This window comes from Cervus elaphus, chromosome 31 (assembly GCF_910594005.1).
Source record: "Cervus elaphus chromosome 31, mCerEla1.1, whole genome shotgun sequence".
Classification (NCBI taxonomy): Eukaryota; Metazoa; Chordata; class Mammalia; order Artiodactyla; family Cervidae; genus Cervus; species Cervus elaphus.
In genome coordinates this window covers 41,615,711-41,631,214 of record NC_057845.1, presented here as the reverse complement: position 1 = coordinate 41,631,214, position 15,504 = coordinate 41,615,711, and the positions used below count along the sequence as shown (strand labels likewise).

The 15,504-nt window shown below is 38.8% G+C and overlaps 2 protein-coding genes across 2 annotated transcripts; both read right to left on the bottom strand.

Annotated features, from left to right (window-relative positions):
- Positions 1-585: 585 nt before the first annotated feature.
- On the bottom strand, positions 586-14,912 carry LOC122687576 (olfactory receptor 5H8-like). The gene is made up of 4 exons (XM_043893151.1): positions 14,818-14,912; positions 7,963-8,080; positions 4,388-4,458; positions 586-1,545 (listed from the first exon to the last, which is right to left on the bottom strand). Exon 4 carries the CDS (start codon positions 1,525-1,527, stop codon positions 586-588), a length of 942 nt encoding a protein of 313 aa, XP_043749086.1. The 5' UTR covers positions 1,528-1,545; positions 4,388-4,458; positions 7,963-8,080; positions 14,818-14,912.
- Positions 8,959-9,924, bottom strand: LOC122687580 (olfactory receptor 5H8-like). Its single transcript, XM_043893157.1, has one exon. The coding sequence runs from the start codon at positions 9,886-9,888 to the stop codon at positions 8,959-8,961; it is 930 nt and encodes a 309-aa protein (XP_043749092.1). The 5' UTR covers positions 9,889-9,924.
- Positions 14,913-15,504: the final 592 nt, after the last annotated feature.

Genomic DNA, 15,504 nt, shown 5'->3' with positions numbered 1-15,504 from the left:
GATGCTGAAGCTGAAACGCCAATACTTTGGCCACCTGATGTGAAGAGCTGACTCATTTGAGAAGACCCTGATGCTGGGAAAGATTGAGGGCAGGAGGAGAAGGGGACGACAGAGGATGAGATGGTTGGATGGCATCACGGACTCAAGGGACATGGGTTTGGGTGGACTCTGGGAGTTGGTGATGGACAGGGAAGCCTGGCGTGCTGCGGTTCATGGGGTCGCAAAGAGTCAGACATGACTGAGCAACTGAACTGAACTGATGCTTAGTTGGTCAGTCGTGTCTGACTTCTTGCTACTGCATGGACTGTAGCCCACCAGGCTCCTCTGTCCATGGGATATTCCAATCAAGAATACTGAAGTGGGTTGCTATTTACTCCTCCAGGGGATCTTCCTGACCCAGGGACTGAACCCGCATCTCCTGTGTCTCCTGCATTGGCAGGCAGATTCTTTACCACTGAGCCAGCTGGGAATAAGTCAATAAAAGAATAGTACAACTGTAAATGCAAAAACTTTTAAATAATAGTCAACACATAGACACATCTAATTATATAGTTTTATACTGTTTTAATGAAAAGAGAATACTTATTAATATGTTATCGAAACATTTCTCTTTAACATTTTTGTCAGTGAGTCTATGACTTTCTTATTTCTCAGGCTGTAAATTATTGGATTTAAGAAAGGAATTATGACAGTGTAAAACAGAGAGTCCATCATATTCTGATCATTTTCTTGTGCAGATCCAGGGAGCACATACATGAAGAGAAGAGGCCCATAGTATAAAGAGACAGACAGGAGGTGGGCTCCACAGGTGGAGAAGGCCTTCCTTATTCCTTGTAGAGACTTCTTTTTTAAGATCGTAAAGAGAACAAGTGTATAAGAGACAAGAACAATGGAAATGGTGAATGCCTGTATTGATCCAGCAAAAATGAATACCATAAGAAAATTAATGGAAGGGTCAGTACAGGAAATCTTAGACAATGGTATAATGTCACAATAAAAGTGATGTACTATGATGGAATTGCAGAAGGTTAATCTGAGTAAAAAAGCATTATGAATTATGGCATGGAAGAGGCCACCTAAAAATGACAAAACTAACAGCAAGATACATAGTCTGTTGGTCATGATCACTGGATAAAGCAGTGGTTTGCATATGGCCACATAGCGATCGAATGCCATTGTTGCCAGCAGAAAACATTCTGTGGTTACGCAAATTGCAAAGGAAAAAAATTGTATCTTACATTCAGAAAGAGAGATCATTTTGCTCATGGCAAAGAAGTTGAGCAGCATTTTGGGGGTCACTGTGGAGGATAACCAAGTATCCACAAAGGCCAGATTCCCAAGGAATAAGTACATGGGGATGTGAAGGTGAGGGTCATTGCAGATGAGAGCGATTAGACCAAGGTTTCCCACAATGGTGATGAGGTATATCATCAAGAACAGAAGGAACAGGGGGATCTGCCACTCTGGTTGATGTGTAAGTCCTGTGAGAATGAACTCTGTCAGCTCTGTTGCATTTTTTGTTTCCATACCCTTGATAGATGACCTCTGAAATACAATGCAATAAATGGAAAAAGAACATGTCACAAGAATTTTTAAAAGAAAATTCATTGAGAGTAACAGAACCATGCACTAGAATGAATGCCCCTTATTTACTCTTACTAAAATAAAAAGTATTTGTAGCAGTTGCTATTTTGGCAAAATGCAATCATTTTATTTTAAAATGTAAACAGTCATGAATTGATGTAGAAGAAAAGAAAGACATTCTGAACATGAGCTATTTATGAGAAAAGTATCCTGTGTTTTCAAGATGAATATAGTGTCAAAAGTAAGTTGTCAGAGGGGCCTGGATTATAAAAGTAATTCAGTGCCATGCGAAAGATCTTGAACTTTATTCTTTAAGGATAGGCATTCGTTGAAAACTTTGAAACAGGGATTGGCATCATCAGTTATTTTTGAAACTAAATATTTGGTTGTAGAAAATAGATTGCAGGGTGAACGACCAGTTGTGAGAATCTATGACTCTTATCCATGATTCCCAAACCAGATTACACATCAGAATTTTCTGGGGGAGTTTTGGTACTAAAATAAATTCTGAGGTATTATCATAGAAATTGATTCAGCAGGTCATGAATACAGGTACTATGCGTTTTATAAATGTCCTTCAGTGATTAAAATGCATTTGACATTCTTAAGTCATTGTGTGCTATGATATTGGGAGTTTTGAGGAAGATGAAGAGATCAAAATTAATTACATTTAAGTCATTAGGACTTGATAGCATAATAGATATGAAGGATAGTTAGTAAAAGAGATTGTCACTTGGTAACTGGGAAGAGTAATCAAAAATTGAGAATGAGAACTCAGATGCAGTGGCCCATTTTTGCAAGAAGCAATCTCTGAACATCCAGATCACATAAACTTAGTGGTATCATTCAATAAGGACTTAACAGAAATAAAGACTTTGAAGTCATTGAAGTTACTGAAATATAGCATATATGAGTAACCCAGTGAATGGTATTCATAATGTTAAAATAAGAAAGCATGAAAATAAAGGTGAGGAAGTTATATTAAAGCGATTGAAATGTATATACACCATTTGCTAGATCTGATTGACTTTTCTATTACAAATGTCTCGGTGGCAGACAAAAGTTGTTTACTCTTAAAGCCAAAAGTTCCAGAAACTGACTTTTCCTAAAGAGAGGGAAGTAGATCTATGGTTAACCACTAAAGTTCATCTACACTAGATGTGAAATATGTAGAGAGGGGAGAGATGTCAAATATGAACGGAAGAGATTTGTGGTTCAAAGTCAACCAAGGGAGCAATACCAGGCCCCCAGAAAATGCATCCTGCGCCCACAGCAGCGGCATTTTCATTGTGAGTTGTAGCACTCAAGTTCAGCAGCCATGGTAGCAGCCCTTAATGAGCTAGCACTGAGAGGTGATTTCAGCTGTGGACTGCTTAACTTCTTGCTTTGTGTCCCTGCCTATTTCTCCAGCGGATTTCTCCAACTTCCCTAGCATTTATTTGTTAGAGCCAGTTTCCTTTCAGTTTAGTCATTTTGTCTTGAAACCAGGAGCTGTGGCTCACACAAAAGGAAAAGAAAGGAAAGGGCCACAAAAGGCTACCGAGCAGAGTGATCAGAGAAAGAGGAGGAAATTGGAAAACTCAGACTGAAAACTTAAGGAGAGGAAAATATGCAAGAACGAAGGAAAGTACAGTGCCTAAGGCAAAATGAATGTTCTAGTAGGATAAGGAGTGAACAGAGATTCCTGAGTGTGAGGATGAAACTTATGTTACCATGTGTGAAATAGCCAATGGGAATTTGCTGTATGGCTCAGAGAACTCAAACTGGGGCTCTGTGACCATCTAGAGGGGTGTGATGGGGAGGGAGGTGGGATGGAGGTTCAAGAGGGAGGGAACATATGAATACCTATGGCTGATTCATGTTGATGTTTGGCAGAAACCAACACAATTCTGTAAAGCAATTGTCCCTCAACCAGAAAATAAATTTTAAAAAAGAGAGACTTCCAGTGGCTTTAGTGAGAGCAGTTTCCATTTTGTGATAGAACAGGGGTCGGAGGATAATGAGAATTGAATGAAAGCAAGTGATACAGCGTTGAAGAAAATGAAATAAAGATGTAGAGAACAGGTGTGGATTTTCTTTCTTGAGGAACAATGTCATGAAAGTTGTCGAAAGAAAGAGAGGTGGGAATTGAGAGGAAAGAGGATGAAGAAGTAGGAAGGCAAATTTGGGTGGAAAGGAAACAAGAAGCAGGAAGGACTTCCCTGGTGTTCCAGGGGTTAAGAATCCACCCGCCAAAGCAGGGGACAGGGGTTCAAGGCCATGCTCCGCAAGGAGAGGACGCTGCAATGACAAGCCCATGCACTACGAATAGAGAGTAGCCCCTGCTCTCCACAACTAAAGAAAGCCTGTGCATGATGGTGAAGATTGAGTGCAGCCAAAAATAAGTGAATAAATAAAATTTAAAAAAAAACAAGAAGCAGGAAAAGAGGACAGGACGTAGATGGATAAAGAAATAAATGTATATATAATACATATTTCTTACACTAAAAACATTATGACCTATATCCCTAAATGCACTTTTAATTCGATTAATGTTTTAGTTCACCACAACATATCCTGGGGAGTCATTGTAATCAACCTAATCAGACACATCATTTAAGAGTATAAAGTAGTCTTAGAGCTATTTTGCGCATCCAGATTTTACTTTTAACAATAAAACATACAGATTATTTACTTATTATTATTGTTTTCCATTTTCAACTGCCTGTTTTGACATTTTGTAAACCAAATCAAAATTATTGTGTTTAACGGCATTTTAACTTTCCTTGAAAAATAATGAATATTATAGAAATCATTCTCTTACCAGTATCTGTTAAGAAATTGTCAAGATCCTCTCAGCATTTGGTTTTCTGAGGTAGAAATAATACAAGCGCACTGGAATGACAATAACACAAAGAGCAATATTTTATACACTGACTCATTTTGGCGGCTTAGGAAAATGCTGTTTATTAAAATTTTTTTAACACAAGAATTAACCACTTGTAGGACTATGTGCTTTTGCCAGAAGAGAAAGGAGTGGAGAACTGAAATTCCCCTGATAGTGTCCATGGAATTCCATCCGGACAAAGCTAAGCTGTGCTTCTGGGCATTGAGGACTTGTGCGTGTATGAGAAATCCATATTGTTCCACAGGGCATCACAGACTCTGAAATTATAAGCAGTAGTCATTGTAGACAGTTCCAGTTCTAACTATTAAAATTGTACTTTATGCCATACGTTCAAACACAGATGACGTATTTGACATGTTTGTGCAAACTCCAGCATATCTCTAAATTTTGGTACTCTGAGAACTTTGCTCAGTATGATCTTGTCTGAGCTAATCACATATGATTTGAATGAGGTCAATGTTTTAATTTGTCCAATTGCAAGAAAGTTGACCTTTCTGTGTAGCTGGAACTCTCATTCCAATTCTATACCATGAGAGAGCCTGGATCATTGGAAAAACACAAAATAGTAAATACAGCTTCTAAACAGAGAGGCGGCAGGAGTGAGATGGGGTCAGGGAAGTGAGCATATGTGGATAGGACAGGGTCTGGAGGCCAGACTTGTTCTTGACCACATCTTAGAGGAAAACTGTTGAAGGATTTTGAACATGGTGATAACAAATTCAGATTTTTGCAGTAACAGAGACAGTTGTCCATGAATGTTCATTCAGAAAAATAAAGCTTACTTTACTTGTTTGTGACATTTTGGTGTGATATCTGTAAAGAAAAAACTGCCTAACTTCCACTGTGGACTTCCTGGTTAGATAGGAGGAGAGCAAAAAACACATCATTTTGATAGATTGATTAATCACTTATCCTGCTTCCTTACATTTTTGCTGGTGAAAGCCAAAATAGAGGAGATAAGTAACATAGGAGAGAGGGGTTCCTGTGAAAAGTACCCAAGACGGTGGAGTGGGGAATGTAACGTGCACAGTTGGCTTCAGCACAACCAACGCTTGGATAAAATTTACTGCCCTCTTCTATTTTGTGTAATTGTCTCCTAACTTATTTGGTTGCCTGTCTGTGAGCACAAAGTCCTGTATCACTGCTTCCAGTGTGGGTAGTCTTTTCATTTATGATCATTTTAATTTTTAACACCTCATTGTGCTTTCTTTGCTCTTCCCTAGTGACTTCATAATATCGTGCCTCTTTTTTGTGTATCATTCTTTGACATCTATCTTTTTTGGTGAAGTGTTTGTTCAGAGAGTTTGCCCAATTTTTGATTGGGTTATTTGTCTTTTTATTATGAGTTTTGGGAGTACTTGATGTATTCCCAGTGAAAGTTTTTTTATCAGATATATGATTTGTAAATATTGTAATGTAACACACTAATCTGTTACACTGATGACATTATGCTGATTGGTTATAGTAAGCAAGAAGTATTTACATTGGTGAGACATTTGCAAGAGACATAGAAAGCAAATCTCATAAAAATCTGGGGGCCTTCTATTTTAGTGAAATGTCTAGGTGTCCAGTGATGTAGCACGTGTTGAGATGATTCTTCCAAGTGAAGGATGTTACTTCTGGCCCTTCCTGAAACTGAAAGAGAGGAACAGCAGATGATATGCCTCTGTAAATTTTGGAGGCAATATTATTGTTATTTGGATATGTTACTACAGCCCGTTTACTGAATGACGGGAAAGGCTAATAGTTTTGATTGGGGCTCAGAACAAGAGACATGTCTAGCCTTTTGTGCAAGCTCTTCAGTCCCTTAGGCTAAGGGTTCCCAACTTCTGGGCCCTGGACCATTACCTTCTGTCAGATCAGAAGCAAATTAGATTAGAAACAAAGTGCACAGTAAACGTAATGCTCTTGAATCATCCCGAAACCATCCTCCCCACCCCCTGTCTGTGGAAAAATGGTCTTCCATGAAATCAGTCCCTGGTGCCAAAAAGGTTGCAGACTGCAGGCTTAGACCATATTAAACAGATCCAGTGGAGCTTGAATCAGCAGTGGCAGATGCTTGGAGCCTTTAAGAGGCCTCCAGAGGTGGAAATAGATGCAGGCCCTTAGAATTTTGAGCACAACGCTTCCATCTTCTGTGGATAACTCCTCTGCCTTAGGGAAACAACCATTGTTTGTTGCTCACTCTCTGCTAGTGAGCCTCAGTAGAAAGTGTATGTTTAACCATGGTCAAAATTTGCCATGATACCAGAGCTGCCCTTGTTAAACTGAAGGCTGTCTGACCCACAAACCATAAAGTTGTGTGTACACAGCAGCATTCTTTTATCAGATGAAACTAGTAGACACTTGATCAAGCAGGAACGGGCCCTGAAGGCACAAATAAGTTACCTGAAGAAGTGGTCTAAATTCTGTTGGTGTCTGCTCCTGCTACAATGGTGTCTCTCTCACAGCGTGGACCTGTGGTCCTATGGGGAGTTCTCTGTAATTAGTTAGCAGAGAAGAGAAGACTGGAGCCCGCAGACCCAGATGAGTCTGCGTGGCGTGCAGGCACCATCAGAAAGGGGACATCTGCTGCCCTACAGCTCCGCTCTGTGACATTCCTAAAGGACATTGGTGATGGGGAAACCTTTTAGTGGGCAGAACTTTGAGCCTTACACCTGGTTGTTCACTCTATTTGGAAAGAGAAAGGGGCAGGTGTGTAATTATACACCAGTTCATTGGCTGTGGCCGATGGTTTAGCAGGATGTTCATGGACGTTGAAGGAAAATGACTGGAAATACAAGAAAATTTGAGAAGAATTATGTTAATTGAGCTCTCTGAATGGATAAAAATAACATGAGATATTTGTGTCCCATGTGAATGCTCACCAAAAAAAGTGACAGTTGTGTTTGGAAAGGAAGGAAATATTAGCAACATGGAGGAATCAACAACTAGAGTTTTACAGATCACAGATGCTGATAATTTTGAAGATGTGGGCCTGAGTGGAATCAATAGGAATGTGTGTGGAATTTCAGTGTTGAGAGAAGGGCGGACAAGAATCTGGAAATGTATCACTTATCATACTTAAATAATATGCAATGTGAGAAAAGCCAACTTTCAAGGACTTTTAAGACAGAAAATATCCAGATTTTTGCTCATTTTCATGTCTGTGCCACGAACACATTGGGAACTATGATATCATGCTATTGACATTATATGAACTTTGATAATATACATTTAAAACCCTTTGAGGTTAACAACACATTTAAATAAATGTTATATACTACTGACTTCTTTAGCTTACAAACTTCTTTTTTTTTTTAATTTTAGGAAGATTGAGACCATTTCCTTCCTATTCTGCAACTTCTCTTCTTCCCACACCCATCCCAACTTAGTCATTCAGTCTGAACTCTTAGCTTCCTGAATTAGTGAAGCTTTTCAGTTATCCAGCAACAAACAGACACAACTAAAAAGGGCCTTAGAAGGCATTATAGACAGTAGAAATAACTTACTTTTATCTCCTTATAGAAGCACACTGAGTTAAGAGCATCTCGTATGGTTTGGCCTGCCCTTCAATGTTTTAACTCCCTTCACGTGGTTCTTCATTACTTTCCTCTTCGGTTTATTTCTCTGTGTCACATGAGAATTGAATCCATATGAAGCAGGATCATCAGGGACCAAATAAAGTAGAATAAAACTTTACATGATGGCTGGCAATATTCCTGGGGTTTCCCTCTGTTCACTCAAACACAAAAATGCCCACTATGTGAAATTAAATGTGATATGAGTCTCCAGGCTATAAGAATGTATTACTGTCAAAGACCCCATCTCAAGTGTTTTTAGAGGTTCTGCACTATTTTAGTACTTCTGTGCTCATTCGCTCAGTAATACCCAACTCTTTGTGACCCCGTGGACTCGCCCGACTCCTCTGTCCATGGAACTTTCCAGGCAAGAATACTGGAGCAGTTTGCCATTTCCTCCTCCAAGGGATCTTCCTGACCCAGAGATCCAAACCACATTTGCTGTGTCTCCTGCATTGACAGGCATATTCTTTTACCACTGTGTCTCCTGGGAAACCTGTATTTCAGTGCTTAATACATGTTTGATAAATCTACTCTAAAAACCACAATGAGGAATATACAAGCATGTAAAGTTTTTCATTTTAATTTATTTGGCTGTGCCATGCAGCTTGTAGTACCTTAGCTTCCAGACCAGGGATCAAACCCAGGCCATCAGCAGTGATGGTGTGTGGTCCTAAGCACTGGACATCTGGGGAATTTCCCATTTTAAATTCTGTTTTATTTATTTTATAATAAACATTTGATGAACATTTGATTGAAACTCCCTGTCTCTTTTAATAAGTTATATAAATATCTTAAAGAATTTATTGAGTACTGAAATCTTGTCATTAAAATAATAGGGTAGTTATGAATGCAAACAAAATTGAACTCTAATCTACATAGTTTTGTGTTGTTTTCAAGTAGGAAAACACATATTTAGTATTGGATCTAAATATTTCTCTTTAACATTTTCGTCAGTGAATTTATGACTTTCTTATTTCTCAGGCTGTAGATAATTGGATTTAAGAAAGGAATTATGACAGTGTAAAATAGAGAGTCCGTCATATCTTGATCATCTGCTCGTGTGGATCCAGGGAGCACATACATGAAAAGAAGAGTCCCATAGTATAAGGAGACAGATAGGAGGTGGGCACCGCAGGTGGAGAAGGCCTTCCTTATGCCTTGTGCAGACTTCTTTCTTAAAATCGTAAAGAGAACTAGTGTATAAGAGACAAGAATAATAAGAATGGTGAACACCTGTATTGAACCAGAGAAAATAAATATCACCAGCACATTAATAGAAGGATCAGTACAAGAAATTTTAAACAATGGCATGATGTCACAATAAAATTGATGTATTATGTTAGAATTACAAAAGGTTAATCTGAATAAAAAACATGTATGAAGTAAGGCATGAAGAAGGCCACCTATAAGTGATGAAATTAACATTTGCATGCATAGTCTGTTAGTCATAATCACTGGATAAAGTAATGGATTGCATATGGCTACATAACGATCATAAGACATTGTTGCCAGCAGAAAACATTCTGTGGTTGCGCTGACTCCAAAGGAAAAGAATTGCACTATGCATTCAGGGAGAGATATCCTCTTGTTCTTGGTGAAGATGTTGACCAGCATCTTGGGGACCACTGTGGAGGATAACCAAGTATCCACACAGGCTAAGCTCCCAAGGAATAAGTACATGGGGGTGTGAAGGTGAGGGTCATTCCAGATGACAGCAATCAAACCAAGGTTCCCCATGATAGTGAAGATATATATAACCAAGAAGAGCGCGGACAGAGGGATTTGCCATTCTGGTTGACATGTAAGTCCCGTGAGAACAAACTCTGTCAGCTCTGTTGCATTTTTTCTTTCCATATCCTTAATAGAAGGCCTCTGAAATCAAATATAGTAAATGTAAAAAGGACAGTCATCAATCATTTAAGAAAGAAAATTTGATGAAAATAATTGAAATAAAACCATACAGTAGCCTGAATGCCTTTTATTTTATTTACTCTTCTAAAATACATGAAAAGTATTTAGAAAATTATTGGATTAGAAAAATGCAACTATTTTATTTCAAAGTATGTATAAGAATTAACAGGTATACAAGAGAAGACATTAGACATTATGCATCAGAAGTAAAGATGTGGGGCTTCCCTAGTGATCCAGGTGTTAGGAATGTGTCTTGCAATGCATGGGACATGCGTTTGATCCTTGGTCCAGGAAGACCCCACATGCCATGGGGCAGCTCAGCCCATTCGTCACAACTCCTGAGCCCTTGTGCCACAGCTACTGAAGTCCACGGGCCCTAGAGCCTATGCTCTGGGACAGGAGAAGCCAGTGCCATGAGAAGCCTGCACACCACAGTGAAAAGGAGCCCCCGCTCAGCACAGCTGGATGAAACCTGCATGCAGCAACAAAGACCCAGTGCAGCCAGAAAAAGGAAAAAACAAGTAAAGGTGTTAGAAGGCCCTGGATTATAAAATGATTTGAATGCCATGTGAAGAGCTTAAATTTTATTCTTCAAGGAGTAGACCGACATTGAAAATTTTTGAGATATGGAGTGTCTTCACCATTTTTTTTTAAATAAGTATTTGACTGTAGAAAATAGGCTGCAGGGTGAAGACCCTGGTGTTATAAATGTTGATCAGTAAACCGGAACTTTTATGCAGGAATTTCCATACCATATTACATAGCAGAATTGTCTGGAGGAGTTTTGGCACAAAATATAGATTCTGAGGCATTACTAGAAATTGATTCAGTAGGTCATATATTACATCTAGTAATATGTATTTTATAAATGTTTCCCAAGTGATTAAATGTGTGTGAAGTTTTTATTCCATGTGTGATATGACATTGAAAATTTTGAGGAAGGCAGATAAATCTAAATAAATCAGATTGTAGAGTCACCATTAGATGTGAAGAGTTATCAGTAAAGGTAAAACAGTCAGTTGGTGTCTGGTTAGATGATCATCAAAAATTAAGATTGAAAACTCAGATACAATGGCCCATTTTTGCTAAGAACATCCTCTGAACATTGAAGTGACATAAACCTAGCAGTATAGTTCTCCAAGAGCTTAATAGAGATAATAACTCGGGAATCATTGAAGTGGCAGAAAACATACTTTGTATGACTTATCCAGTGGACAGCATGCATAAGGTAAAAAGAAGGAAGTAAATGTGAGAGAGTTAAATTGAAATGGATTTTCATCACATCATCTAATCCTCTTTTCTGCCACATGATTCTTGAGGGTAGACAAAAACTGTCATTCACTTTAGAAGTCAAAATTCTGAAAATTGACTTTCCCCTTGAATTTAGAGTGAGGGAACTAGATCTAGGGTTAAATTAAATTAGATCTAGAGTTAACTAAATCTAGAATTAAATTAAAATGGAAATAAATGTGAGGGAGTTAAATTAAAATGGATTTTATCACATCATCTGATCCTCTTTTCTGCCACATGATTCTTGATGGTAGACAGAAACTGTCATTCACTTTAGAAGCTAAAATTCTGAAAATGGACTTTCCCTGTGAATTTAGAGTGAGGGAACTAGATCTAGGGTTAGCCACTCAAACTACCACACAATTGCACTCATTTCATATGCTAGCAAAGTAATGCTCAGAATTCTCCAAGCTAGGCTTCAACAGTACCTGAACCGAGAACTTCCAGATATTCAAGCTGGATTTAGAAAAGGCAGAGATCAAATTGCCAACATCTGTTGGGTCATAGAAAAAGCAAGAGACTTCCAGAAAAACGTCTATTTCTGCTTCATTGACTACACTAAAGCTGTTGAATGTGTAGATCACAACAAACTGTGGAAAATTCAAAAGAGAAATACCAGACTACCTTACCTGCCTTCTGCGAAACCTGTATGCAGGTCAAGAAGCAACAGTTAGAACCGGTCATGGAACAACAGATTGGTTCCAAATTGGGAAAGGAGTATGTCAAGGCTATGTCAAGAGTATGTCAATTATGTCTCCCTACCTATTTAACTTATATGCAGAGTACATCATACGGAATGCTGGGCTGGATGAAGCACAAGCTGGAATTAAGATTGCTAGGAGAAATATCAGAAACCTCAGATATGCAGAGGGCAACACCCTTATGGCAGAAAGTGAAGAGGAACTAAAGAGCCTCTTGATGAAAGTGAAAGAGGAGAATGGAAAAAGCTGTTTTAAAACAACATTCAAAAAGCGAAGATCATGGCATCTGATCCCATCACTTCATGGCAAATAGATGGGGAAACAGTGGAAACAGTGAGAGGCTTTATTTTCCTGGGCTCCAAAATCACTGCAGATAGTGACTGCAGCCATGAAATTAAAAGAAGCTTGCTCCTTGGAAGAAAAGCTATGACAAACCTAGACAACATATTAAAAAGCAGAGACATTACTTTGCTGTTACTAGTCAAAGACATTACTTTGACATTACTAGTCAAAGCTATGGCTTTTCCTGTAGTCATGTATGGATGTGAGAGCTGGACTATAAAGAAAGCCGAGCATTGAAGAATTGATGCTTTTGAACTGTGGTGTTGGGGAAGACTCTTGAGAGTCCCTTGGACTGCAAGGAGACCCAACCAGTCCATCCTAAAGAAAATCATTCCCGAATACTCATTGGAAAGAATGATGCTGAAGCTGAAACTCGAATACTTTGGCCACCTGATGCGAAGAACTGACTCATTTGAAAAGACCCTGATGCTGGGAAAGATTGAAGGTAGGAGGAGAAGGGATGACAGAGGATGAGATGGTTGGATGGCATCACCGACGCAATGTACATGCATTTGAGCAAGCTCTGGGAGTTGGTGATGGACAAGGAAGCCTGGCGTGCTGCGATTCATGGGGTCTCAAAGAGTCGGACACGACTGAGTGACTGAACTGAACTGAACTCAAACCTACCTACACTAGATTTGTGATATGAAAAGGTGAGAAAGAGGTCAAATGTGAACAAAAGAGATTTTTGGTTGCAAATCAGCCAGGTACACAGTATCACAACACCAAAATTCATCCTGTTTCCACAACAGTGGCATTGTCAGTGTGAGATATCTTGCAACCAGGAATACCAGCTCACACAAAAAGGAAAGACCAGAAAAGGTTACTGAGCAGAGTGATCAGGGAAGCAGGAGAGAATGGGAAGCTGAGTGTTGGGAACTTGAAGAGAGGAAAATACTCAGGAAGGACAAAGGAAAGAGCAGTGCCTAAGTCAGATGAGTGCTCTGGCTGGATAAGGAGTGAACAGAGATCACTGACTGTCAGGATTAGGAGATTTCTGTGGCTTTAGTAGTCCTCTGATAACTCAGTGGCTTTCGTGAGAGCAGTCGCCATTTGTGATAGTCGAGGCCAGAAATGGAAGGGAAGCAAGTGGCACAGTAGTGAGGAAAATGAAAGAGAGTATCTGAGATGTGGACAACAGATGTGGATTTCTTGTCTTGTGGAACAACGTCATGAAAGTTTTCAAGAGAGAGAAGAGGCAGTCAGAGGAGTAAGGATAAAGCAGCAGAATGGGGAAGGGGCAGTGGAAAGGAAACAGGAAGCAGGAAGAGAAGGGAAGGAACATCAATGTTAAGTGTAGCAAAGACAAGGCAATGAAGAGGGAGAGAGGAGGTATCACAAGAAGGCTCAGATGAAATAAGGGGAAGAGCTAGAGGTAGGACTTAAATATTGTCTTACATCTGATTTTTATTAGAAGTTGTCAGCACGGAGAATCTTTTTCTTTTATTCAAAATCCCAAGTTTATCTTTCTATGGAATTTGTGCATGGAATAGGAATTTTAATTTTACCTTATAAATACTATCACTGCCTAGTATCATTGCTATTACTGTGCTTAGAGCTGACTTTCCCTAGAATTTCTGATGGATTTACTTGACAGCTTTTGCTTTTCTATCAGTTTGATAGCAGAAAAATAGAGCCAAAGACTGGAATTTCATACAGGCAATATAAATAACCAGTGCCAATGATTGCAGTTATTAAATGTACATTTATTTGGACTGGTCTTTCTTCTATGCAAGACTTCCCTGGTGGCTCAGATGGTAAAGTGTCTGCCTACAATGCCGGAGACCCGGGTTTGATCCCTGGGTCGGGAAGATCCCCTGGAGTAGGAAATGGCAACCCACTCCAGTACTGTTGCCTGGAAAATCCCATGGACAGAGGAACCTGGTAGGCCACAGTCCATGGGGTCGCAAAGAGTTGGACACAACTGAACGACTTCACTTTCACTTTTCTTCTATGCAGTCCTAAAACTAAATAATCAAAATGTTCAGCTCAATGTGTGGGTAATTATTAAGTCATAAAGCTGAAAAGAGCACTAGAGGAACATTTTTTGCATTTTTCTATATATATGTTTTTTTCAGTGAAACTATTGTCATAATAAGTAGCTTGCAAAGTAGAGGTTACTATTTAAGTGATTTACTATTTAAGTGACTTAAATGCAGAGAGTCTGCTTAATTAAATGAAATAAGTGTTTTGAATACACTTATCAAAAAAGTTTCTTTTACAAGAAACATTCTGACATAAATTCCTAAACTGCCTTTTAATTTGTTTACAGTCTGGTAACCAAAACTTAGGCTACGGAATCATTCCAGTTATTTTAACCAGATAATTTTATATCATTAAGGAATACAGTGTAGTCTTAGAGCTGTTTTGCTTATCCAGGTTTTACTCACAATAATAAAATATGCAGATTATTCACTGTTTCCCATTTTCAACTAAATATTTTGATATCTTATAAACCAAATCAAAATAATTATAAATTTAATAATATTTCAGCTTTCTATAAAAAATAATGAATATTATAAAAATCATTCTCTCTCACCGATATCTGTTAAGAAATTGTGGAAATCCCTTTAGCATTCGGCTTTCTGAAGTATTAATAGAAAATAGAACTCAGGCACCGGAATTGCAATAACACAGGCAGCGTTGTTTTGCACACTGATTCATTTTGGGAGCTTCATTTTCCAGGCCCAGGAAAATGTTGTTTATGTGAATCTGTTTTGAACAGAATTGTCAACCATTGCATAACTGTATGCTTTTGCCAAAAGAGGAAGGAATGATGAACTAGAATTCCCCTGATAGTGCCCAAGGATTCCCTTTAGGACAAACAAGCTTTTCCACTGGGCATGATGTACTTGGACATTTATGAGGAATCCAGGGTGTTCCACAGGGCATTGCAGCCTCTGAAATCATAAACATTAAGTTATGTTTACATAACACAGAGCACATTTCTGACATGTTTATGCAAACTCCAGTTTATCTATGAATTTTGATACTCTGTCAGTATGGTCTTAATTAACTACACACGATTTTAATGACGTCAAAGTTCTAGATTCTCCTCAGAAGCCGACTACAAGAAAATTCTCCTCCTCGTGGAAATTGTAACTCACATCCAGACCCACACCTAACTCCCCACTTTACAGTGAAAACTGATGAGAGATCTTCCTAGGAAGAGCAAGGGAAAAGCAAAAGCAAAGACCACAGTGGTAGGTAGCCGAGATCAGTGCTG

What these genes read in the sequence shown, in the direction of transcription:
- LOC122687580 (XM_043893157.1), bottom strand. Translation starts at nt 9,888, where the DNA reads ATGGAAAGAAAAAATGCAACAGAGCTGACAGAGTTTGTTCTCACGGGA.
- LOC122687576 (XM_043893151.1), bottom strand. Translation starts at nt 1,527, where the DNA reads ATGGAAACAAAAAATGCAACAGAGCTGACAGAGTTCATTCTCACAGGA.